The sequence below is a fragment of the Fundulus heteroclitus genome, chromosome 3 (assembly GCF_011125445.2).
Source record: "Fundulus heteroclitus isolate FHET01 chromosome 3, MU-UCD_Fhet_4.1, whole genome shotgun sequence".
NCBI classification, from domain to species: Eukaryota; Metazoa; Chordata; class Actinopteri; order Cyprinodontiformes; family Fundulidae; genus Fundulus; species Fundulus heteroclitus.
In genome coordinates this window covers 22,526,955-22,551,118 of record NC_046363.1, presented here as the reverse complement: position 1 = coordinate 22,551,118, position 24,164 = coordinate 22,526,955, and the positions used below count along the sequence as shown (strand labels likewise).

The window sequence follows — 24,164 nt, the reverse complement described above, 5'->3', positions numbered from 1 at the left end:
TGTAAAAATCTGCTTTTACTACGTTATTTTCCACCTAATTTAGAGCCATTTTTCTCTCAGCATTACTTTGGCTGTGTGCGTCCCCAATTTAGGCTGAAATGAAGAATTTGTTTAGTTTTTTGTTTTTGTTCTTTCCCCCTTTTCCTTTTCTTTGCCCCCCGCTCTTCTTCCTCTGCTTCACTCTCATTGACCTACAAAAACAGATTTCTTGACTCCGCAAACAGGATATTGGGGGAGAAAATACACACTCGCGAGCACGGACAGGCGAACACGAGCGCTGAGCATGCGCCAGGCGCCGGGTCGCGGTCAGACCCGCACGGGCGCGCTGCAAATCAGAAATAAAAACACTACATGATAAACACACACGGTATGATTACAGGTTAAGACTTACGCTGGGGGAGGCCCATCGGGAGAAGGAAGCAGGACACCAACTCGCGGGTGGTGGAGCTTTTGGGGCCAACACTGCCACACAGAGTCATGCGCTGCATGCGCCGTCTGTCATTAGAGCTGGTAAACGGAAATGCGACACATGCACTGAAGCTCGTGTCGTCTGCAGGCGAGTAAAGTCTCACGTTCAAAGGAGCTGGGGGATGTTTGATCAGCATCACAAGGGGCCAGCACAGGCGTCTGGGAGGCCTGCAGGAGCCACCATATGCTCACACCAACATTAAATGTCATTAGTTTACTGCAGAAGGAGAGGGAAGTTGATGACTAAGCTCCACGTTTAGCTTTGATGGACTCTGAATCTCCACATTACATCATTCATTCGCCTTTGAACTTGCAAAAAAAAAAAAAAAGCGATCTGGAAGAAAAGGTTGCAGAAAAAAAGTGGACTGTGTATTGAAAGGTACACTATATGGAGCATAATTATAAACAGAGATCAGCAGGTATAAAACGTTTTATGGTGCAGTGAGTCTGGTGAGCTGAGTGCTGGAGGGGGTCATGCATCCTGGGTTTTTGGGTAAAAGGTTAAAGGTCAAAAACAAGCAGTGTTTCTCTTTACAGTTTGCTGAAAGGGGAACAGGCGCTGAGCCATGCCAATCAACGGTGATTTGGATGACGATGGTGCGTGGGTGGGTTGGGTGGGGGGGATATCTAGCTTGCAGTTGAGGTAGTTGCAAAAGTATTCACACCCCATACTCTTTTTTTACGTTTTTCTTTTTCCAGGACATACTGACAAACCTCATTGTATTTCATTTTGATTTCATGTAATGGAGCAACTCAAAGTAATGCATAACTGTTAAAGTAAAGAAAAGGTGTGCGCAGTATCCCACATTCTTTAGAAACAGAAATGTGAAAAGTATGCCCTTCTGGCAACGTTCTACAAGCAGCCTTTCTCTGTTCTCTTTAGCAAAACAGCTCAAGCTCAGTCAGACTGGATGGACGGCGTCTGAACAGTTCTGTCAGTCCCAGGTTCTGAAAAACATGTCTTGTAATGGGGACAAATAGAGCTTTATGTTGGTATCCTTCAAATAATGGCTTTTTTTTCTAGTTTCTCTTCTATAAGACCAGATTTATAGATCACACGTCTATTAGTTGCCTTATCAACAGCTTCTCCCACCTGAGCGATGAATGTCTGCAGCTTCTCCAGAGCCTCTTGGTTGCTTCTTTGATTAATGCTGTAGGTTTTCAAATGTGCTTTACTTTTGTTTTCGAGGGATGGATTGAACAGTGCTCCATGATTTTGTTTGATAATCCAACACCGCTTTAAACATTTCCACTCCTGATTCACAGACCTGCGGTCTGTGTTCCTCGGTCCTCAGGATGTTGTTTGTTCACTATTGTTCTCTGACAAAAACCTCTAAAGCCTTCGCAGAACAGCGGGTTATATTGAAATACACACAGGTATTTACTAATCAGGTGTCCTCCAAAAACAATCGGTTGCATTGAAAGGTATTTAGTAAATTTAGGGGTAATTAACTTGTTTTGTTAAAAAATTGATATACAGCCCAGGGAAGACACTTTTAGCTTTTATTTTATTCATTGCAACAACACAGTATTATACCATATGGTCCTTTAATTAGTATTGATAGTGTAGTTTCCAGACAAAAAAATCCTTAAATAAACCGGCCATATAACATAATCCCCCCCTGTACGGATTGTATTCTGCTCTTGGGATTAAAATCTGTGCACAAAATATTAAAAAATTCCTAAATCCCGTACTTGCATCCAAGAATAAACGACTCATTAAGTTCTCTTCTCTAACCACTAAGTGCTACTGACCCTTGGCCTTTCCTCATGAAGGCCAGCCTCCCTGCAGCCAAACAGGCAGTTGCTGCAGACATCCAGTGACAGTTTAACAGTTTAAGTCTGTCTAAACTCTGTAGATGTGGTTTTTTTCACTCCTCCTTGTAAAGACACCAGCGGCCAAAGCAGTCTAGTTATCCAGACTCGTTCCTACACCTATCAGATCTATAGAAGTGTCTCATGTGGTTGGGTTCTGAGAAACCCTAAAAGAAAAACAAGAGTGTTTGGCAAAGTTTTCCTGTACGCAAGGAAGTGGTATTTATACTACATGCAAGCATGGGATTCAGGTTGATTTTTCTTTTCAATCATCCATGTGCTCACTTACGCTCTCTCACACACACTTAACCCCAGAATCAGTCTCCCGTCATGCGGCCGTTACACGAGCAAACGTCGGCGTTAGATTAGGCAGCAAACACATCGGTCAAGCTGACATGTTGGTGGTGGGAGTTGAGCTGCGTGGTTTCAGGAATACAGCAGTGGGATGGACTGAGGAATGTGGACTATGAGGGGGTCTTCCTCAGCCTTGCTGCTGAAAGGTTCTGCCTTACCTCTGATGACTTTCACAGATTGTGGTTTCAAGGCAGAGTTTCCCGTTTTTTTTTTTTTCTGTTGTTCCTCCCTCCTTTCTCCTCTGCTTTGTTACTCTGCCTTTTCTTAAACTGCTCCGAGAAGAGAATCTCAGACAAATCTTAAGGTCCTTAAGCTCCCACTGGGGGATGTTTAATGCTACTGTAACTAGAGATGTCCTGATCAGGATTTTCTTTGCCCTGATACTGATCTGAGTAATTTAAGATTTATTTTTGGCAACGCAGAAGTCCCAGTCTGATTCAAATCAATGCCAAGTACATGCAGTAAAATAAAATTATGGGTCATCAGGATCACTTGGTTTATATTATTTCTGTGGCTGCGTACCAAAGTTTCTGTAGATCAGGTTTGCACGGGGTTAACTAGTTTAAAAACATCGGCAGAGCTGTCCTCAAAATGTTTTCTTCATGTCTAAATAAGGATCTGATTCAACACATACAGCTACACTTCTCAGTAAACATTTGTTCTTGGAGTTTTGCGACACATGCTAAGCTAATTCTCACACGTTGACTCTCAGTTGTGATATGACTTGTTGACGACTGAGCTTTCAACATGTTTGAGTGAGATTTTAGATATTTATGTGCAGACAAAGCGTTCGTTCAATAGAAAGTGTGCTTTAAACTGTCCATTACCTTAATTAACATTTTGAATAAAATTGCTGAATAACATTTTGACGTATCTTGCTCTAACTGATGTTTTACCAGGTATTTTTTCTGGGCTTGTACCTTCTGTTCACATGCAAACTGTTTTGCTGTGTTTTTTTTTTTTGTTGTTTTTTGGTAAAGAGAAAATAAATGTTTAATGGTTTCCAGAGTTGAGAGTTTGAGAAACTCTTTTGGCAGAGAGCCACTTTGCAAATGCACATCCTGGTCTTCTGTGCAAAAGCCACATCATCAATGGAATAGTTTTGTATAGATTTCTGCACATCTGTCTGACATTGTCTGGACTCCGTTTCCATTGGACTTCAGATGTACTGCTGAGGATTTTGGTGACTGAGAGGAAAGGGTAATTAGCATTAAAACTGATCGGAGCCTAGCGCAGCTTTAGCAATGCTCTGAATGTTCTCCTCTTGATTTTTAACGTAATTAATGATGATATCATCACCACCCACTACCAGGTCAAAGGTATTAGGATGTATTTGGGTTTTAAGACGGAAATTTCTTGTTTTTGAGAGGAAAAATATCAGGAAAACTGTCTTAACTAGTTTACCCGAGGCGTTAAATTGTGAGGCAAAATCTGGATTTGTAAGATTAGTGATATAATGTGCATTACCTATAATGCAGCTTTGCAAGGGGTGCATATGTAAATATGCAAGGATTTTAAAAAACTAAAAAAACAGGGGATGTTAAACATAACTGCATGGTTCACAGGGGAAGCAGCTGACACACAATCACCAAAAATAGACCAATAAAATGTATTGGAGGTGAGCTGCTCAAGGACTTTCTGGTCATTTAAAAAAAGTCTCAAACCAAGACATTCGTAGCTCTGACACACACAGTGATCACAGAACAACAGCCTACTTACAGAGGAACACGGTGCACTCCAGGGGGAAAGGGACAGGGCCTGAATGTTCAATGTTGTGGTTTCAGGGGGACACAGTGACTGCAGCCAGAGGCAGAAACAGATGTTGTCTCTCTCTCTCAGATTCAATTAGTCTTGTTCCTCTTAAATCCACAAAGGGAAAAGTCACAGCGATTGGCAAGCCCAGGTCTGCAAGAGTACAATTTAACATTTGCTTCCGTCATAAAAGAAAGTTGGCATGGGGTTTCATGTTGGGATTGCACTGGTTTAATTAAGGAATCCCAGATATGCAGCTTGCTTTTTTTCTTTATAGCGACAGATCTATGTAAGAAATGATTAAGCGATGAAAATCACGGCAGTTCTTTCCTGTGCGGCATGAAGTCGGCGTGTCTTTCTCGGGATCACACAGCTTAACTTCCTGCTGCATCTGGCAGCGATGGCTTGCATCCATTAAGTGGCTCTTTTCTAGTTTCACATTGTTTAAATCAGCCCTTGTGTGAGCGAGCGAGCGAGTCCGTGCATGCGGGCGGTTGTGTGTGTGCGCGTGGCTCACATCGGTATGTGTCCCCTGACCACAGCCATTAAATACCGTCTCTATTTTAAACTTTGGGAGCCATTTAAAATCATGTGTTCATCACAAAGCCCATGAAAACAAATAAAAAATCACACATAGATGAGATCTGGTGCTGCTTACAATTTAGGGTCCTCGCTGCGCGGGCTGTTGGGAAATGGTGCTGTGTAGCAAACTCTGATTGGAGCGATGTGAACTCGGGGGCCCTGGAATGCAGCGTGTGGTCCCCGTCTCGCCGCGATTCGTATGCCCCATACATGCACTGTTAAAATAAAAAATAGCAAATACATGATCGTTTCTTGTTTAGTTATTGAGTGCAGGTAAAAAAAAACAAAAAAAAAACAGGCCACAAATGAAAGACGAAGCGTGTATATATCAGAGGGCCAGCTCTACATTACAGTGGAAGTGTGTGTGTGTGTGTTTAAATGTGTTTATTACATACTGTGTCTGTATTTGATGAAGATTGTTGGAGACCTTGAAATCAGTCCCATCTGTTGCATTCTTTGAAGCTTACTGTTTGCCCCCCCCCCCCCACCCCCCCCTTCTCTCCTTGCTTTCCTTGTGACTCTGTGCAGATCTGATCGTCGGGGCATTTGGCACAGGAGAAGTCTCGGTCTACAGGTACAGGATTCAAAAAAACAAATGCTTGCTTGTCACTTCCGTGCTTCTCGTTGCTTCCTGCTGAAAAGCGTTTTCTTTTTCGCGTGCGTTCAGGTCTCGAGCTGTCGTGTCCGTGGAAGCTACGATGACCCTGACGCCCAGAATCCTGAATCCGGATGACCGACAGTGTCTCCTGCCACAGACTACTAACATGGTTACCTGGTAAAAAAAAAAAAAAAAACAGCTTCTATTTTTCCCTTTTTATAATCTCACTAACAGGTTTTCTTTGGGTCACATATGTACGGAAAAGGTATTCAGATCCCTGGTGATTTTTCACGTTTTGTCGAGAAGGGTATAACTGCAGAGCGTCGGAACGCCCCCACTGTCGGAACGCCCCCACTGTCGGAACGCCCACACTGTCGGAACGCCCACACGCCAACGCAAACGCTGATTGGTTCGTTGATTTGCCCACTTCAATACATATATTTTTTCCCTCCATCTCATTCATTCAGCAGGACGGACGAAAAATGTCCGTCCCGCTGAAATAATCCGTCCCGACGAAAAAAATCCCTATCGCAGGGTATTAGTTTTACCTAGGGACCACATGTGATTTGTAATAATAACGGCGTTGTATGCAGACAGATATTAACCGGCTCGCGGTGTCAGGAGAAAGCAACAGCGCGAGGACTATTGACTATTATATGTAGTAGCCTACGATAGAATTCTGTCCTGTCAGGATAAGGGCTTCTACTGGAGAAACACCCCAAATATGCGACTGCACGTTCAAAAATAAAGCTAAAAAAAAAAAAAAAAAAAAAAAAAAAAAAAAAAAAAAAAACAACTCACGAAATTTACCAGCGACTGTAGAAAAAAAAAGAAAGCATACAGAGGCAGAGTTGACAGCGCTGCTTCTGTCACACAGCTGCAGCGCAGCGTATTGATTACATGTAATCCCAGGTAAAAAACAGATCCGTGCGAGTAGGCGATTGGACATTTTGCTGCATGGAGCCAGGCAAAGTTGGAAAAACAAAATCCGCTTCCTAGCATAAAGCCTGAAAAAGAAGGACAAATATGCGTGTGGGGCATTCAAAATCCGGACTGTCACCTGCCTTTCAACGGACGAAAGGTTCGGATGCTTTTGTGTAACTCTGCAATATTTTTCAATGTATGGTTTGTTTAATAAAAAAACAAGTGTCCTTTTATTTGCGCACCCATAAGCGGAGCAAAAATCTTACTTTCAATACAAATTCGAAATAATTTATTAAGTTAGACAATAATTGAATTCAATCAATTGGTCCTATGTAGCCCCTAAAGGGGTGACGTTTTCAGTCAGTTGATTTATCTGGAAAACGGGTGAGAATTGAACGGATTCAGTGTCTGAAAACATAAAGTACATTTTCCTGAATTGACTTGTATTGTGTCTGACTGCACCTTGGTCTGACCTAAGATGGCCGCTCTGTCGGAACGCCCCCAGTCGGAACGCCCCCAGTCGGAACGCCCCCAGTCGGAACGCCCCCACAGTCGGAACGCCCCCACAGCTCTGCAGTTACTCCTTACTGGTTTTGTCAGGTTACAACCATAAACTTCAATGTATTTTAGTAGGATCTTATCCAAAGTAGCCCGCAACTGTGAAGTGGAAGAAAAATGATTTGCGGCTTTTATGTTCTGTTGAGATCCAAAAGTTTCTGGCACACCTTCACCGACTCCCAAGGTACATGGAAAGGGACAAAGATCTGGAGCAGGGATAAATCCAGTAATACTTTTAATACAAGGAGACAGCTTTATTAGCATCATTTATGTATGAAATGATAATTTTCTGTTAGAAATAAAAGAAATCTCAAGCGTTGCGTGCAACTGCATGTGACTCAGCCTTTGTAGATTCACCACATTTTCACCAAGTCTTCATCTCTATCACCAGCTTTGTACATCTAGAGGCTAGGGTGTTTGCCCATATTTCTCTGCAAAATAGCTCTAGCTGACAAAAAAGTGCTTCCACTCTGCATGAAGCTGCATCCATGGTGTATTACGGTGGGGGTGATTTATTCAAGGTGATGTGATTACACACAGGTAGACTCTATTCACTAATTATGTGGCTTCTAAAGGCAATACTGGGTTTTATATAGGGAGTAAAAAAGGGCCGGTTACAAACCACAGTATTAGATTTTTAATTGGAAAAGATTCTTTGACACAACCTTGTCTTGGTTTATCACATAAAACCTTGATTAAAAACATTAAAGTTTGTGATTGTAACATAACAAAACATGAATTTAAAGGGGTAAGAATACCTTTGTAAGACACTGTAAGTTTAAATTCACACATATGTATTTAATCATCAATATACGACTCTGTTTGACCAAGTTTCTGAAAGGAGTACAAGTTTAGTGCAATAGCTTTCTTCCACAAGTAAAATGGAGCGATATTCTGAGCATCTATCATCCAGTCCTGAATATTTGTTTCTCAACATATACAGCAAACATGCACTACCTAAAGTGGCATAAACAAATATTTCTGATATGTGCAGCTGTCAGGGTTTTACTTGTTTCCTAATGTTCATAAAAATACAAAGTTTTAACTCAGCAATGCAAGCTATCAAACATTGGCCGTACAAGACAAAATGTTAAATCGTTCTGCACATTCCTATAAAGTTAGCAGTTTTAAGGCCAACAACAAATAAAAAAGAAGGAAGATCATTATCAACATTCATACATCAAAATATATAACCACTAGCCTTTATTTTTCATAAACGAAAATGAAAGTACACTAAAGAACATGTATTTCCAGACCAGAACATTTTTATTTTTTTTGAACATGTATTTAATGAACATGAAAAAACATTTGTCAGTATTTTTGATCGCTGACTGATTGATTGCTGTATCACTAATTTATATTTGGGGAATTGGCGTCTGCAATCAGCCAAACGTTGACTTTTTTCTCTGTTTTGTTTAGTGTGTTTTAGTTTGTTTTGGGTTTTTTTTGCCCTGGCTCTGCACACAAGGAACACTCAGTTTAATTTAGTGTAATCTGACAACAAAAAGCCAAATTCCATATGCAAATTCTCTCAGCGTGCATATTGCACGCTGAGAGAAGACTGGAGTCTCACACGAGATCAACAATACAGAAACACGTTTCTTGCCAGACGGAGTTGCAAAAATTCAGTGTTGCATAAAGATGTTTGCCGTTCCCCTTCAGCGCAGGTTGAATTTTACAAACCATTTTGATCTGAAGCATCAAACTTGCTTGTGAAAGCCAAAGGGTTTACCCAATTGCATGCCAAGTCTTTTTTTAGTGTTTTATTTATAAAGGCCTTTCCTTTCTTTAAATACTTCTCATGGAAAACTTCCTCTGATGGTTCTGAGCGCCATCCCATCCGATGTGTCAGGTTATTTTCTGGCCTGGTCTTTCTTGAAAAAAAAGGCGCTTTAATCTTATTGACTTTTTAACAATGTATAAACACAATGTACCGCTAAGAAAAGTCAGCCAGTGTCAGCACCGAGAAAATAAACAAATGTGGATCATAACTGGGTGTATTCGTCCAGGAAGAAATTGAAGCAAAACAAGTGCGCAGCGGTGCAGGCAGGAACCTCTGTTGTATTGCTTTGTAGGTTTCATTGCACACAGGTGGAGTTGTAATAAATGTACTTCTCTTTGAAACAGCAGCAGGTAAAGTGGTTGATGTGCTGCAGCATAGCAAACCTTTCCATACTGGTGAGGATGTTTAGGAAAAGGAGGTCAGTGGAAACAAAGTATTTTATTGTCGGTTTAACTGTGGGTTTGCAGAGATGAACAGAGAAACAACGTTGCAGCTTAAAGCAGCACAGTGTAAGTTTTAGACCCAAGTATTAGCTTAATTTGAAATATATAAAATGCATTTTCAGGTCAATATACAGCACTTTGCACATATCGATGCTCCGTGCCATTCTCAAAAACTCTGCTAGGTAACTTGAGAGGGTCGGATTCAATCGCTGAACGGGTCATGTGACCTTGAGCGCCTCTCTAGGTCACATGACCCATTGTAGGTTACGGCAATCTGAGCTCAGATTGCATTAACAACGAAACAAAACAGATGTGGTAAACAAATACCTGATCAGACACATTTTTGGTTCTCTAATGTAGGAGTTAACCCAAAGGGGTGAATGTGTTCTTGTCTTAACAAGTAACAACTCCATGACTTCTCAGTCTGCTGGTACAAAGGGGTCTGCTATCAGATTCCAAAACACAGAGGGAGACTATTTAATTTCACTACAGTGCAGTATTGCTAGGAGCCTTCAGGGGCGTTAAACCTGGAAGTTACAGGTCTGGCACCACGACTGGCAAAAGGTTGGACAGTGCTGCTTTAAAGCATTTAATCATTTTAAATGTTTCTGTCATACCATTGAGTATTACCAAAATAGCAGCAGATGGGTTGTGGTTATCGTTTCCGTCAGGATTTTTTTTTTTAAAAGGAACACCAACCTAGCCTTTTGTTGTCTTAATTGGCGTCTTCCAGTTTCAGGCTCCTTTTCCCTTCAGACAACAAAAGCAGAGAGCGGCTTTACTGAGAATCATCCCTTATGTTGCAGCTGACAGGAGCAAAGAGAACAAGAGTTTTTACAGATGGAAATAAAGCTGACAAAGCCCAGGTTGCATATACATGATGCCATAACGCCAACTGGGACATGACGTCATGATCTACATGAGCGTAAACTAGCTCATGGGAGTGTGAATTTGGTTCTCATTGTTTAGGTGATAAATTGTGAATTAATTCAGTTTTAACCTTTGCAAAGTGAACCTAGTCATCTACTGCTTGCTGAGGACGAATATGCACAAGTCTGGTCATGGAGAAATGTTGACCATCACTCAAATCCAAGCTGAGAGCTTAAAGGAGATAGACGGGACTATCTAAAGAGGTTACATCCCTGATGTCGATACTCTCTTAAACGGTTCTCGTGAATATGTGCAGGTAAAAGAGTTCAAAACCTTAAACAAACATGAAAGTATTGAGGCCCGCTGCTGCGCTGACTGTAACAGAAATATGTCCCCCATCCTAAAATGAAATGCTTCACGAATTATGCTCGTTCACAAATCACGCTCACACTGAAAGATGGGAAAAATATATCACCCCTGAGCTCTAGACGTCCGTCGTCAGCCAAAGACTGTTTGTCTACTTCTCCAGTGCAATAACGAGGCACCTCACCGAAAAAAAAGCCGGCTCATATGTCCTGAAAACTCAGATTTATACGACTCTGCAATTAATTTGAGACTGCATAATTCTGTTTTGATTATATCATTGTCCGCGTGGGTGGCAGACCCAACCAGTCGAAAAGCTCCCGTTGCCTGGTCACTGCCTGCTGTTGGTGTTGAAGTATTGGGGCTGGGGGAGTGTTTGGACAGGAGACCATGGGCTTGGCTGAGTTCGCTGCGCTGTGTGAGCATTGGCAGCGAACGGAAAAGGAACTGGGTTTGGGTCGGATTAACATAAAGCGCTAGACTGTGCGAATTTTGTCAGAACAAAACTCAGACCATTTATAGAAATTGCCACAGACTTTCAGGTCGGTGGTATGAGTGGGAGAAGAATCAGAGAAGATTCAGCTCATGAAGGGACGGTTCAGAGTTATCTAACTGTGGGGTATCTCTGCTGTTACCCATCAGCTGGGACTTTTGCTGCACATCAGGAAATATCTCTGTCACGTTCTTGTTTCCTGATAAATTCAGTAAACAGCTACAGTTGTGAATCCTGTAGGTCATTAAAACAAGGCTGGTTGTTGTTTTGAATGTTTGTTTTTTTTAAAGAACTTTCGTCTCTTCTCCGAGAGTCTTCAGTCTAAGAGTTGCAGATAAATCAGCCTTATAAGCAGAACCTTTACGAAGTGGATCAACAGATTTAAGTGCGACAATCGTAAGTGTTTGCTTACATGCAAAAGAGGACCATCGGGCTACGAACTGGTCCTTAGTGGTCTGATGGCCCCTTATTGTTCCCAGGGGGCTGAGTCATGCTCGCAATAACAGCATTGTAAAAGGGGGCCAACTGGACCCGGAGGCCTCCACTCCCATTTAACGACGGGTGGTTTCTCTTCACAAAAATGGCTTCCTTTACTCCCCTCTCAAACCAATGTTCATCTTCATCCCTGAAAGACTGACTGCTGGCCTGCAGATGAGTCCTAGCCTGATGATGTTGCTCCTCTGCGCTTGGCCATCCTTTTAGCCAGTGGCTGCTTTGTTTCCCCGATGTCTAACTGGTCACAGTCCTCCTAGTGGAACGTCATGTTTAGAAAATAAAAGTCTCAGTTTCTCTGAAACACCCACAAATAGTAATGAATAAATAATGGCTGCTGGTCTGGATCTGGGTTTGGTGCTTTTCACCTGATAGTTGGCTGGAGTCCTGTTTGGGTTTCTTGTCTGCTTTGAGGAAAGCCCAGTTGGGATAATCACATTGCTCTAGGGCAGGGGTGTCAAACATACGGCCCGCGGGCCGGTTCCGGCCTAAACCAAAATGAGTTTGACACCCCTGCTCTAGGGCCTGTCTTGTGTGTGATTTCTCCTGAGTTTGTGGGGACATTGTCTGCCTTATGATACAGAGTCCTTATGAGTTGTGCTCCAGTGCGTGATGGGAGTCAAACTGTTAGTGTCGCTCTGTGTCCAGAGGACCTACTCAACTTTTTTTTTTTACTTCTACGTTTCATTAACCAATTTAGCTGAAAAAATATCCCCTCTTCTCCAAAATTAAAGAACAAAATGGGGTCATCTTTCCTCAAGCGATATCTTTTTTCTTTGTTAAAACAAAGATGGTAGCAAGGAATTACACAGTAGACAACCTCTGAACAGGAAGCTGAATATCTTGAATCATCCACGTTACTTACTGCCCTGGTAAAGACGTTGGAACAACCTTAAATATTTTATTTTTAATAGCAGGAGCATAATTTCATGCAAAAACGTTTTGCTTTAGATCTCTAACAATTTTTTTTACCTCCCTTCTCACCATACATAGTGGAAAGATGAACTTGTGGCCCATCATAGCTCTAGTTGCTCTAAATTTTAAATGAAAGAATTCTGAATGTAAATTTTGGCAGTATAAATATGGAAGAAACATTGTCTCATTCGAAGCACACTTTTTGTAGACATTAAATTTATAACAATTCTATTTTATCCTGTAAAATGATGCTTTTTTTATACAAACCAAAAATGTAACTTGCAAAAAAAGTCCTTAACTTCTTTCCTTTGTGTTGTTGTTTTCTCCAACATCTGCATAAAACCCAAAGAGAAGTCATGCATTTGCAGAGCAGATGCAAATTCCACAAATAAAAGTTCCCGCCAGGATTCAGATGCATGATTTTTTTTTAAATGTATTTATTTTTCTGCTGTTAGTTAACAGTGATACCAACTGCACCACCAGAAATTCATAGAAAAGTACTTTTTGTAATACAAACCTGAGAAGGGATTTTTTTTAATCTTCTGCTATGTTTCAGCTGCAGGAAAATATGTATAATTTAAGTTTCGAATGACACTTCTAAAGACACTTTTTCCCTGAATGCTTAGCTCAGTGATTTTTATTTAATAGTTTAACATGAGACCCACACCTGGAGCTAAATGGAAAAACGAAAGTGGGCCTGAGAAATAGGGGAAATTGTTAAGTGAGTAATTACTTGAATTAGAGCCAATTAAACTGGAAAAGAAATTGTTTTGTCCAATGCATTGTCCGGCCTCCTTAAGTATGAAAAGTGCATACACCTGCCAAATAACTGCACCCAGGGCCAAAGGAAATGCTGGCCCTAATAAAGAGCGAGGGAGTCTCAAAGCAAGCAGGAGCTCTCTGGAAAAAAAAAGGACTTTAACCAAATCCATCTATATTTTTATTGACTAATGCAACAACAGTGCGCCCTTGTCTGAGGAAAAATAGGTCTGTAATCGGATTTCATAATGATATATGTGAGTAGTTGTGTGGGTTATTTGGAGCAGACTCTTGGCACTGCCGAACGGGATTTACAGTAAAGACTGCGCGCCGTCTCGCCTTGTGTAGGCTGGAGGAGCGTAGATGCATTTCAGGGAAATACGCACACAGTAATGACGAACCTGGGGGCCGTTTCTGTGCAACATACACGTAAATGCGACACGCAGCCTTTATTAGAGTCGCCCACAGCTGAAACACGTGCACGCATTTACACAACATATGTTAGACAAACACAAAACCACCTGGAAAAGGTTGCTTTTAGAACCAACCTGGCGCTCTGCCGCAGGAACGCGTTAGCCCTCGTTTACGCCAAACACGTTTTAGCACCGGATTGTCATTGCTATTGTCTCGTTCGATGGAAATCCTAATTATTAATAAAACACACACACAGCCACAACATCTGCAACCTGGTTTGTCGAAACCCTCTGAAAGCTGAAACGCACTCTTACAGGTGCCAGGTCTGAAACAAAACCTGCATGAGGTCATCTGCTTCATCGCTGCAAGTTACACCCATGAGATCCCCCAGATTACTGCGTATTAGCAGAGCGGATCTCCCCGTGTGGGAGGCACTTTCCTGTTGTTGATTAAAGAGGTGATAAGGCACTAGAAACACACTTACACATAGCTTAATAAACATTAGTAGAGGAAATGCAGAAATGTTTCCCAGTCTCCCATACCTCTGTGTCTAATAGCAGGGCCTCCCCTGTAATTCGTATTGACCCCTGGAGAAGAGGAAGGAAGACATGCCTTGTTTAGAAGCAGTTTATTTACTTAGTGGGTTGCTTTTTTTTAAATGGCCTTGTGTTAGAAACATGAGAAATAAATGAAAGCGTTCAATTTGTTGCGCTCTTAGCACTGTGCACCTGTGGCTTCAGCGTGCTGTCGTTACTTAGCGTGAGCCTTTTATGTTAATGAAAAGTCGGATTCGATTTGAACAACTTCAAAGATTTCCTACATTAATCGAGAACACTTTTGTTTTCTCTTTTTTTTTTTTTTTTTTTTTCTTCCAGCTTCAAGGTGGATGTGTGTGCAGCAGTGAGTGGTGTGGGGATTCCCAGCACTGTAGGTAAGCAACTGGGGGCCATTTTGAGGTTTTGCCAACCTGTCTGATCTATTTTACATCCCTCTGGTGTTTCCAACTGAGCCAGAGCGACTCTGCCATTCCAGCTTAAAGGAAAAAAGGCAAAGATCATGGGAATATGGTATATACTCGCCTGAAAACTATTGATCAAGGTGACTTTGTGAGAATATAATAATGCTTGACTCGTTAGAGGACAAATTGCAGTGTCAGGCAAATATATTCATCCCACTTGATCTATTTCACACTTTGTCACTTTACAACAACAAAGCTTGGAGCGTTATGATTTGGAGTTTATGTGAGGCACCAACACAAGGTACTGTCTGATTGTAATGTTGATGACTATGCTGACTTGAAATTGTTTAACAACTATTTTTTTCACAAAAAACCCGAAATATTGTGACATTTATGTGTATTCAGCCACATTTACTCAGAAACCACCAACGATTTTTCACTGCAACCAGTTGGCCTAAGAAAACACCTAATGTCATTTAATCTCCTTATAAATACAACTCTTCTGTGAGGTTCGTTGGAGATCATTACACATGCAGATCATAGGATATGGTGGTGGCAGCATCATGCTGTGGATTCCAAGCAGAATCAGGGAAGCTTGTCAGAGTCGATGGGAAGATGAATGCTGAAGATACAGAGTAATCCTAAGATAAAACCTGTTAAAGCCTGAAAAGGATGTGAAAGTGGGGTGGAGGTTCAACTTTCCAGCTGAGGAAAGACCCTAAACATACTGTACAACAGAGCCAGAGATAGTTTACATCAAATCAATGTATTAGAACGGACCCGTTAACGATCAGACCCAATCTGAGAGAGAATCCGTGGCAAGACTGGAAAATAAATGTTCACACAGATGTTCCAAAGGTAGTCTGCTTTGCACAGAAGAGCAGACAAAAATATCAGTAGATGTGCATATCTGGCAGAGATGCACCTAAAAAAAAACATGCAGCTGTGGTTGCAGCAAAAACGTAGATCTACAATGTATTGACTCAAAGAGCTGAATTAAAATGCTCACTGACTCCTTTTAAATTATATCTTTAAACATTGATGAAAACTATTATTATTAATCTTCCACCTGACAAATATGCACCACTTTGTTTTGTTCGATCAAATAAAATCAAATAAAGGTTTTTAGCTGCAACATGTCTAAATGTGAAAAAAAAAAAAAGCTAGAGGGGGAGCCTCACTTTACGGTGACAGTGAAGTGATATTGCATTTATAGTAATAAATCTCTGTAGATTTCACATCTGCACGTAAATCTTTTCTGCATTACTATCGCTATCGTTAATACCTGCCATCTGAGGTCTGAATTCATCCTTTTTGTGTTGCCGTCATCTGTCCAGGTCTAAAAGCGGAGCTGCAGCTGGATTGGCTAAAAGGCACCAGGGGTGGGGTAAAGAGAGTCCTCTTCTTGGACACCAAGCAGCCTCAGCGGTCAGGGCTCCTCAGCCTCGGTCAAAGCCGCCCACGGGCGTGTCTGAGCTACACGATTTACCTGAAGGTGAGCGAATCCCGCAGCAGCGCACGCAAACAGGCAACAATTACTGGCCTTCCTAAGGTGAAGCTGTGACTTTATGGATCAGCTACACGGCTAGTTTAACCAGCGCACATATAATTAAGATCACATTTCCCTCCCTTTCTATTGCTTCGCAGGAGGAGGACGAGTTCAGGGACAAACTGACCCCCATTGCACTGGCCCTGAACTACAGCCTCGCGCCGCCTTCTCCTGGCCAGTCTCTCCCGCCTATTCTCAACAAGTACAGCAGCACCTTCCTCCAGGAACACGTGGGTGAACAATGTGTAGAGATGTGCAACAGAAGGCTTTAGTTCAGCGTAAAAGGCGCTCCGGAAAAGGATTCCTGCTCCATTGCCCCAATTAGATTTTAGATGATGATTAGAAAACTGTTTCCAGATGAAAACCTTTTCCAAATCCTATGATCTATAGAAATAGTAGGCCGTCTAGGTAATCATCTGCTCAGTGCTGACGAGCTTTTTTTTTTTTAAGATGCACCTCATGTGAAACAATCCTTTAAGCTCATTTGGGTTGTGACAACCCTGAAATGTCTGTTTGTTCCACGTTCCAGCTAGATAAGCAAGACATAACAGAATTCACTGTCTTTTTTTTTTTTTGTTTTTTTTAACAAAGCAAACCCTGAACTCAACGCTGCCAAAATTACACATCAATCAACTTTGACTGTAATAAGAGCCCGACCCAGTTAACGCTGTGAAAACTTCTCCCCGTTCGGCCCATTTAAAGCCGTTTAATGTATGACGGTAATATAAAAGAATCAAAATGATGAAGACATGGTCTGCTGTACAACAAAGCCCAGCGAAGGAGAGATGTTAGACATGCAACCCGATGAAGTATGAGCCCTGGTTTGATTGCTCTTCAACAAATCGGATGAGTTCAAATAAACACCGAGACCTTTTAAATTTTCCAGAGCTGAGGTTTGGAGAGCAGACTTGATTCAGCCTCTAAAGAATATTCATTCACCTGTTGATTACTTAGTCTTAATTATGTTTTTTTTAGTAGATTTAACTAGATTGATCTGTTCAAACATTGACTCAAATTCGCAAAACTTCAGTATCAATTTTTTGGTGTGTTCTATCAACATTCACTGATATGAATAATGTTAAGATTTTTGTGTTTTTACAAAAAAACAAAAGAAAGTTCGGATTGTCGATGTAACTGAGCTCAATAGTAAAGCATTCAGGCACAGGTTCAGACACAGCCGCAGCTTCTTTTGATTGCCCCTAGGGGGCTTTTTTCTATTTTTTGGTTTTCATGATCAAATCTGAAGCAACAGTTCTCATGCTGTAGTACAAAGGCCGCTGGTGGGACTTGGGTCGTCTTTAGGGTATTCAGAAGGAAGTTGTGGCTATGTGTGTGTGAAAGATTTAAGATGTTACAAATCATCAAAGGTGCTGCTGATAAAGAGTTTTGACAGCACCCATTGGTAAGTTTTACACGTAAGGTCGGGGTTGTAACAAACCTCCAACTTTTCCACTATGATCCGCTATAAATTTGGGGAAAATATTTGTTCATTTTTTCATCTTAAAACTTGGAAATTTCAACTTTTGAATAAAAAATAGAAGTCATACATGCAGAAAACCCCTACCATTCCTGCTTTTCTAAGGGGTTTATTTCAGATGCAAAACAGGAGACCGACAGTAATGTTTTATCTCTATTAAGATATTATCTGAGGTGGTCGTCATTATAAAAATTTGGAAAGCCACGTTTCTTGAGTTACCTGATTTTTTTTTTTTTCTGTCCCATAACAGTTCTTCTCCTTCTCTTCTTCCCAGGCTTACATCCTCTTGGACTGCGGTGATGACAACGTATGCATCCCCGACCTGCAGCTCTCTGCCGGCATGTAAGGCTTTCACCGTCACACCCTCTGACCCTAACCTGTGAGACATCCTAAAGACAGGCACACATGAAAGCGAAGCTAGGGCTAAGACCGAATATCTGCTATTCCTCAATCGCTCAGCATAGTTTACATTGAACTTGCTCACATCGTGGTCCCTTTTTAACCTGCTAGAGATTTCGCGTGCACACGTGTATGTGAAAAAGCCTTCCTGCTATAGTGTTTCCAGCTGTACGGCATTTCTAAGACAGCCTTGTATAAATATCCTCTCACCAGCCCGGTGACTAACACATACACGCTCACGCACTGCTGGGGGGTGGGGGGGGGATGCTGCATTCCTTTGCAGCTGATTGCACCATTAAGCCCAGTCCTAAAAATGATAAATGTAGCAATTTGCCTTTTTTGTCTATTTTTCCGTCTCTGTGTGTGCCGTTGACTTCACGCACGAATCCAGGGATCGCTCTGAGTTGGTGATTGGAGACGACAATCTGGTCATGCTGACCATCACCGCAGCCAACCGGGGGGAGGGGGCCTATGAGACCGAGCTGTACACGCTGCTACCACCAGAGGCCGACTACATCGGAGTGGAGCGCAGGGTGGAGGTAAGGCCTCCCAACTCCTAAACGAGTCATTAACAAGTGGATATCAAGAACAGAAATGTACCGAACAAGGTAGAAGTTTACGAAAACACGACACATACGTTCGTCTATCATTGAGTGATATGACAGAAGAACAAACAACTTCAGTAATTTCTTTAGTAAGACTTAGGCGCACAAGTATCCAGCCACTATCACTGGGTCACATGGCACTTGGTAAGTTGGTTAACAACAAACCAGACTTAGCTGAGCTCATTTAACTTGGTTAATTTTAAGGTTGGTTTTCTTGTTGCAGATCCAGCTTTTGAAAATAGTCCACACGTTGTTGTGTGTTGTGCTCTGCTACATTTTTATCTATTCCAAAACCAGTTTTAATGTGTGTTTTGTATCATTTTGGAGCACCCAGTGGTTACTAAGTCCCATCCATATAGCTGCTGATTAGAGATAAAGATGAAGAATTGCAACGTAGCTAAAAGGACACTTAGCATGATGCTACCCACACCCCACCAGATTAACAGATGGTCTAACTTTTCTTTAGGTTTAAAAACCTCAGTTTGACTTCTCCGAACACAATGTTGGTTATTGTTCCAAATACCTCCATATCTATCTCAGCTGGCCTTAAAACCGTTGTCCAGAAGTTATTTTGCTTCTCCATGTGAGCTGCTTTTTAAATTCCAGTCATGCTTGAAGGTGCCGGGGAATGTTACTTGGTTTCCACCCTCTCAGCCCATGATGATTTTAAACCTGCTTATCTGTGAACAGTTGTGTTCCTCAACATCCATGGAAATTTCCATTCATCTGAAGTAATTTTGGCTTCACTTTTCCAACAGTACTATGATCTCAAACACACATTAAAACTGTTTTTTTTTTCAAAGGATGAACTAAGCTAACATTATGCTTTCGCTTTTGGAATGGCTCTAACGTCAGCTGAAATGAGAACTCTGCGTAAAACTGAGTCCCCGTACCAAGAAACACACAAAAAAAATGAATGAATGAACTATACTATTTCTATGTCTGTGAAGAACAACTTTATGTGACGGCTGTAAAAAGTGTGGTTTCTCTGCAACTTGCTAAGGGACGTATATACAAATATTAAAAAGGCTTTTATGAAAATATTCAAGAATATATATTTGAACCTATGAAAACAAGACACAATCTACCCTAAAATTAAACATGTGCACCCAATGTTTGTTTTTAACATTCATTGAATGTATCTATTATGTCACCATTCCACTTGGAAAAGCCAAAATTAGCATGACATTCAGGCTGATGAGGTACGTATGTAAACTTCTGACCTTCACTTTTAGACCAACACAGCCATCCTATTCTTGACTGCAGCTAAATATGAGTTAAGGAAGTGTGCTATTTGAGGCTGCAGTTGTGGTACAGCATCACTTCCTGTTGTGTCATTAAGTCATGCATTCGGCCTGATTACTCCGAGGCTATCAGCAGGATATGCTTTACTGGCATCAGCCCAGAAAGACCCCATTATGATTAACAGGCTGCATTAGCAGCCATGGTAATGGATAGGGTCAGTTTGTGCACGTGTGGATGTTTGTTTGCCCACGTGTGTGTACGTGCGCTGATGAGTGTGTAATGGAGCTATTTGACTGATTATATTGTTCGTGTCAGAGTATCCATCACTCCTCCTCGCCTATCCCCCGCCGCCTTACCCTCCTCTGGAGTCGGATGGCCTCTTACTTCCCTCTCTTTGTCCCAACATTCCCAGTCTCATCTGTTTTTCTTCCTCCAGTCTCTCTCTCAGCTAAACTGCGAGTACAAGACAATCAACGAGTCCAGAATGGTGGTTTGCGACCTCGGGAACCCGATGGTGACGGGAACGGAGGTGAGTTGTGGCCGCCTGAAAGACAAACACCGACTCACACGCTTTAATAAAACACCCGTGCTGCGAGGGCCTCGCCACCCTTCAAGCGTCATTTGAGTGATGGTTTCCAAAGTTTAGCGATCATCACCTTGACCCTCATTCCTCACCCGCTGACTCCCATGGCTGCGCTTGCGTCACGCTCAACTTTTTGCACGCCTGCCGCGGCAATGATCCATTTAGCTCGTGCACGGCCGACACATGCAGGAAGCCGAGGCGTTTGTAACGTAAAGAGCCGTACCTTCCAACGTGAAATCATAGCTCTCTGTTGCACGTGCAAAACAACAAAAAGAAGAAAAAAAACAGTCGCGTTTGTGAGCGGGAGGTTTTCTTCTAAAGATGTGGAGGCTGGCAGAAAGGTGCATCGGCTCTCGGGAGTTGACACGGGGCATTCTGATAAATCAATTATGTGGTCATGTTTCAGCGTTTGGAGGGGGGGGGGCGTGTGGGTTTGTGTGCTCGACAGCTGGCCAGATGTTTCCCATATTCAACTTTCCCCATTGCCTTGTTGGACGCTCAGGAATCCGTCAGCTCAGGCAGAACAGACCTTTACACACACAGACACACACACACACACACACACACACACACACACACACACACACACACACACACACATGCAAGCACAGGTCTGATGGCTCCAGTTCATTGTTTGTGCCACATGACACAGCTGTGGAGACTCACTGAGCAGCGTGATTGGTGTAGGGGGTCCACGCCTGACAGAATGCAGATTTTGACCCTCTGGCCTGACTCTATATCTGAGCTTTCACTCTTTCTTTACTGTAAAGTTTTAGTTTGCCTAGTTTATCCAACATCAATCACATTTCAGTCAAACCTGAGTGTTTAATTGTCTGCTATATAACGAACAATCGATAGAGGGAGAATATTCTTGGGTTTGTGCTCTTCTTAAAATGGCCCATTGTAGATCTGCAGGTAATATGGAAGTTTTTTCAAAATAGTTTTTGCACTTAATGTGTTTTATCACGCATTTCCTGTCCACTCGTTCTTAGAGTTCGCCCATTGTTGGCTTAAAGGGATGTATGATGTACTTACAGGTCTCGCTTATAAATGAGAACTGATGTCTCAATGAGCCTATCTGCACAAATAAAGGTCATAATAATAATGATAAGCTGTAGTAAAAAAAAAAGATTAAAAATGGCTGATTGCTTTTATTTAAAATAGAAATAAGACAGTCCTTAACCAGCAATGAGCACCGAGTTATTGCTAGGCTCGTATCAGCAAATAGCTTCATTGATGTTTTATTAAATCAGACAATTCAAACACTGTTGAAAGTTCATTTCTGATCTGTTGAGGAATACATATTGTATTGTGTCATAATTTAAGTTGTTAAAAGTGATGCAAAACGAATCAAAGCAATACAAAAATTGGAAAATCTTTAAATCTTATCATGAAACCTGCGATGACTTGGCGGGTTTCATGTGAATATTTTCATTGGCATCTTTGCATTTAAATAATAATGCTAAATATAAAAGTCAGTTGTTTTTATTCTGAAAATCTACACGTCTGGGTTCATTGGTTTGTGTTTAGTGTGAACGCTTTCATTTTCTATCTTCTCTGTTTCTCTGTGCGATAACCAGCCTTGATAATATTACCTGGTCACTAGCACTAGCAAGAAGAGGCACAAAAGGCCGTGTTGAGTAGAGCTACGGTTGGATGTTCCCTCTGCAGTTTGGCGGTTCCGCCGATTTACTAAGAGCATGGGAAATGTCCAAGATGGACTGAAAATGCTGTGCAGATTCAGCAGTATCATAATTTTTCCACTGAGATTTGTGTCGTGTGTTGACATAAACAGCTCAGATCAGTGAAACATGTTATTTTTCAAAACCAATCACATAAACATAGACTATCTTTGATGTTTTTTTTTTAAAAGTCCCAATTCCCACAGTTCCTGAAAGCATCAGATGGAAATGTTTAGTCCAGCCCATGTGGTGAGCTGTTAGTCATAATTCATCTGAAGCCACGCCTCCACACCAACACAGGGTCAAAAGTTTGAAACTGGAAAAAAAAGTGTAAAATACTTGAACCTGAATAATAGTTTTGAACTTTTTTTTAGTTTAATTTTTTTTCCCCTGTATCAAATCATTTCGTTTTTGAACAAACTTTATGACCCCAATTTAGCTCCATACACTTATAGCTTCAGCATCCTTGAACTTCGACTACAAAATTGCATCAAAATACATAAAAACAGGGCAGATTTGTGAAATTGGAAAGCTGGAAGTCCATGACCTTGTTTTAGCAGTTCCTCAAATAATGTGACATAGTTGTTCAAAAACGTAATAGAGAATAGAGAAAACAGAACAGCTCAAACACAATACAAAGATATCTAAACAGTACCTGGACACACTAAATTAAGATTTTAGAGACTCCAACTACTCAACAAAATATATCTAAGGACCAGTCCCAGTTAATAAGAGGTGGACTTTTTTAGTGTCCACATCATCGTTGTGCTTTTTACAATTTTGAATAATTTACAAACAAGTCTCTCCTTTTTGTAAGTAAGGAAAAAGTGTAAGAGCCTTCTTTCAGACAGCTGACCAGCAGCATGCAGAAACAGAGAGAGGAAGAGCAGCACTGTGTTACTTGTTCCTAAAACCAGACAAAACTCCAGTCCATCTGGCATTGTCTGTGGTATCTGAGTAAAGGACTAAATTGAAGGCATTACATTAAGAACAAAATCGGAAAGAAATAAGAGATGGGCCACAATATCCTCTTGGAAATTATGAGCTTTTTTTTTTTCCTTTTGTGAAGCGACAGCTGTGGTTCATTTCTCCAGTTTTACGGTCCTTTTTTATTTCTGAATGACTTTAGTTGCGTTAACCAAAAACACACATTCGTCTGATTAAACTTGCACGAAATATAAAAAAGTTTAAAAAAATATTGAAAGGCCTTAAAAAAAAAGGTTTTGGGAAAATTTTATCCAAACAACTTTTAACTCCACTTTCCCTACTTTGTACACTAAGCAGCGATAAGTTAAGGAGTTGGTTTTTTACTAAAAGATTCCTAACACAATGAGGTATGGACTCAACTAGACCTGTTGAAGGTCTTCTTTAGCAATGGCACAAATCAACATGCAAACATACCTTTGAGTTGCCAAGTGAAGCCTGCGTTAATTGGACATGTTTATTCTGCAGTCCTGTTATAAGATCAGTCAAAACGGGGTAGCCGTTGCTGGCTGTGATCCTGAAACCCTTATAGTCCAGAACACTATAGGCCAGATCCCACAGGAGCTGCGGCTGCATTCATACAACCGTCTCACTTCATTATGCTCTGATACCTTAAGGCTTTAAACACATCATTAAAGAATAGTAGATTCACAGTCAATATAACTCACCTGATTTCATGTTCTAAAATGTAAGGTGTTAATGTTGAATCTTTAAACGGTTCCTTTTGCTGCCAAAGCTATGCAATGTCTATGGTTATCTGAAGGATGGATTAGTTATTATTGCTATGTGTTAAATACGTCATGCCCGATTCTTTCGAGTAGAAAATAAACACATCTTCCAATGTGATGTTTTATAAAGAAGATGCATCAGAATGCATGTAATCCAAAAAAGATTTACAGAAAATAATCAAATTATACATACGTTTTTGCATTTCTGTTTATCCATGTCCATACGGCATCAAAATACTTAACTTCCAATAAAATTATAATGTAACTATATGGTAAAGCATATGGGTACAAAACGGTTTACTAGTAGTATGAAATAGAATTAGTTTAGGACAAACAGTGAATGCGTATTCCAAAACTGAATGTTTTTCCAC

General features: G+C 41.1%; 1 protein-coding gene across 1 annotated transcript in view; it reads left to right on the top strand.

Annotated features, from left to right (window-relative positions):
* itga8 (integrin, alpha 8) overlaps window positions 1-24,164 on the top strand; it is a 67,239-nt gene that overhangs the window by 30,395 nt on the left and 12,680 nt on the right. The window contains exons 14-21 of the mRNA XM_012862692.3: window positions 5,500-5,545; window positions 5,639-5,746; window positions 14,459-14,514; window positions 15,879-16,036; window positions 16,189-16,320; window positions 17,842-17,909; window positions 18,358-18,505; window positions 20,253-20,345. Coding sequence (XP_012718146.2) covers window positions 5,500-5,545; window positions 5,639-5,746; window positions 14,459-14,514; window positions 15,879-16,036; window positions 16,189-16,320; window positions 17,842-17,909; window positions 18,358-18,505; window positions 20,253-20,345 — 809 coding nt within the window. The remainder of the gene's footprint in view (window positions 1-5,499; window positions 5,546-5,638; window positions 5,747-14,458; window positions 14,515-15,878; window positions 16,037-16,188; window positions 16,321-17,841; window positions 17,910-18,357; window positions 18,506-20,252; window positions 20,346-24,164) is intronic.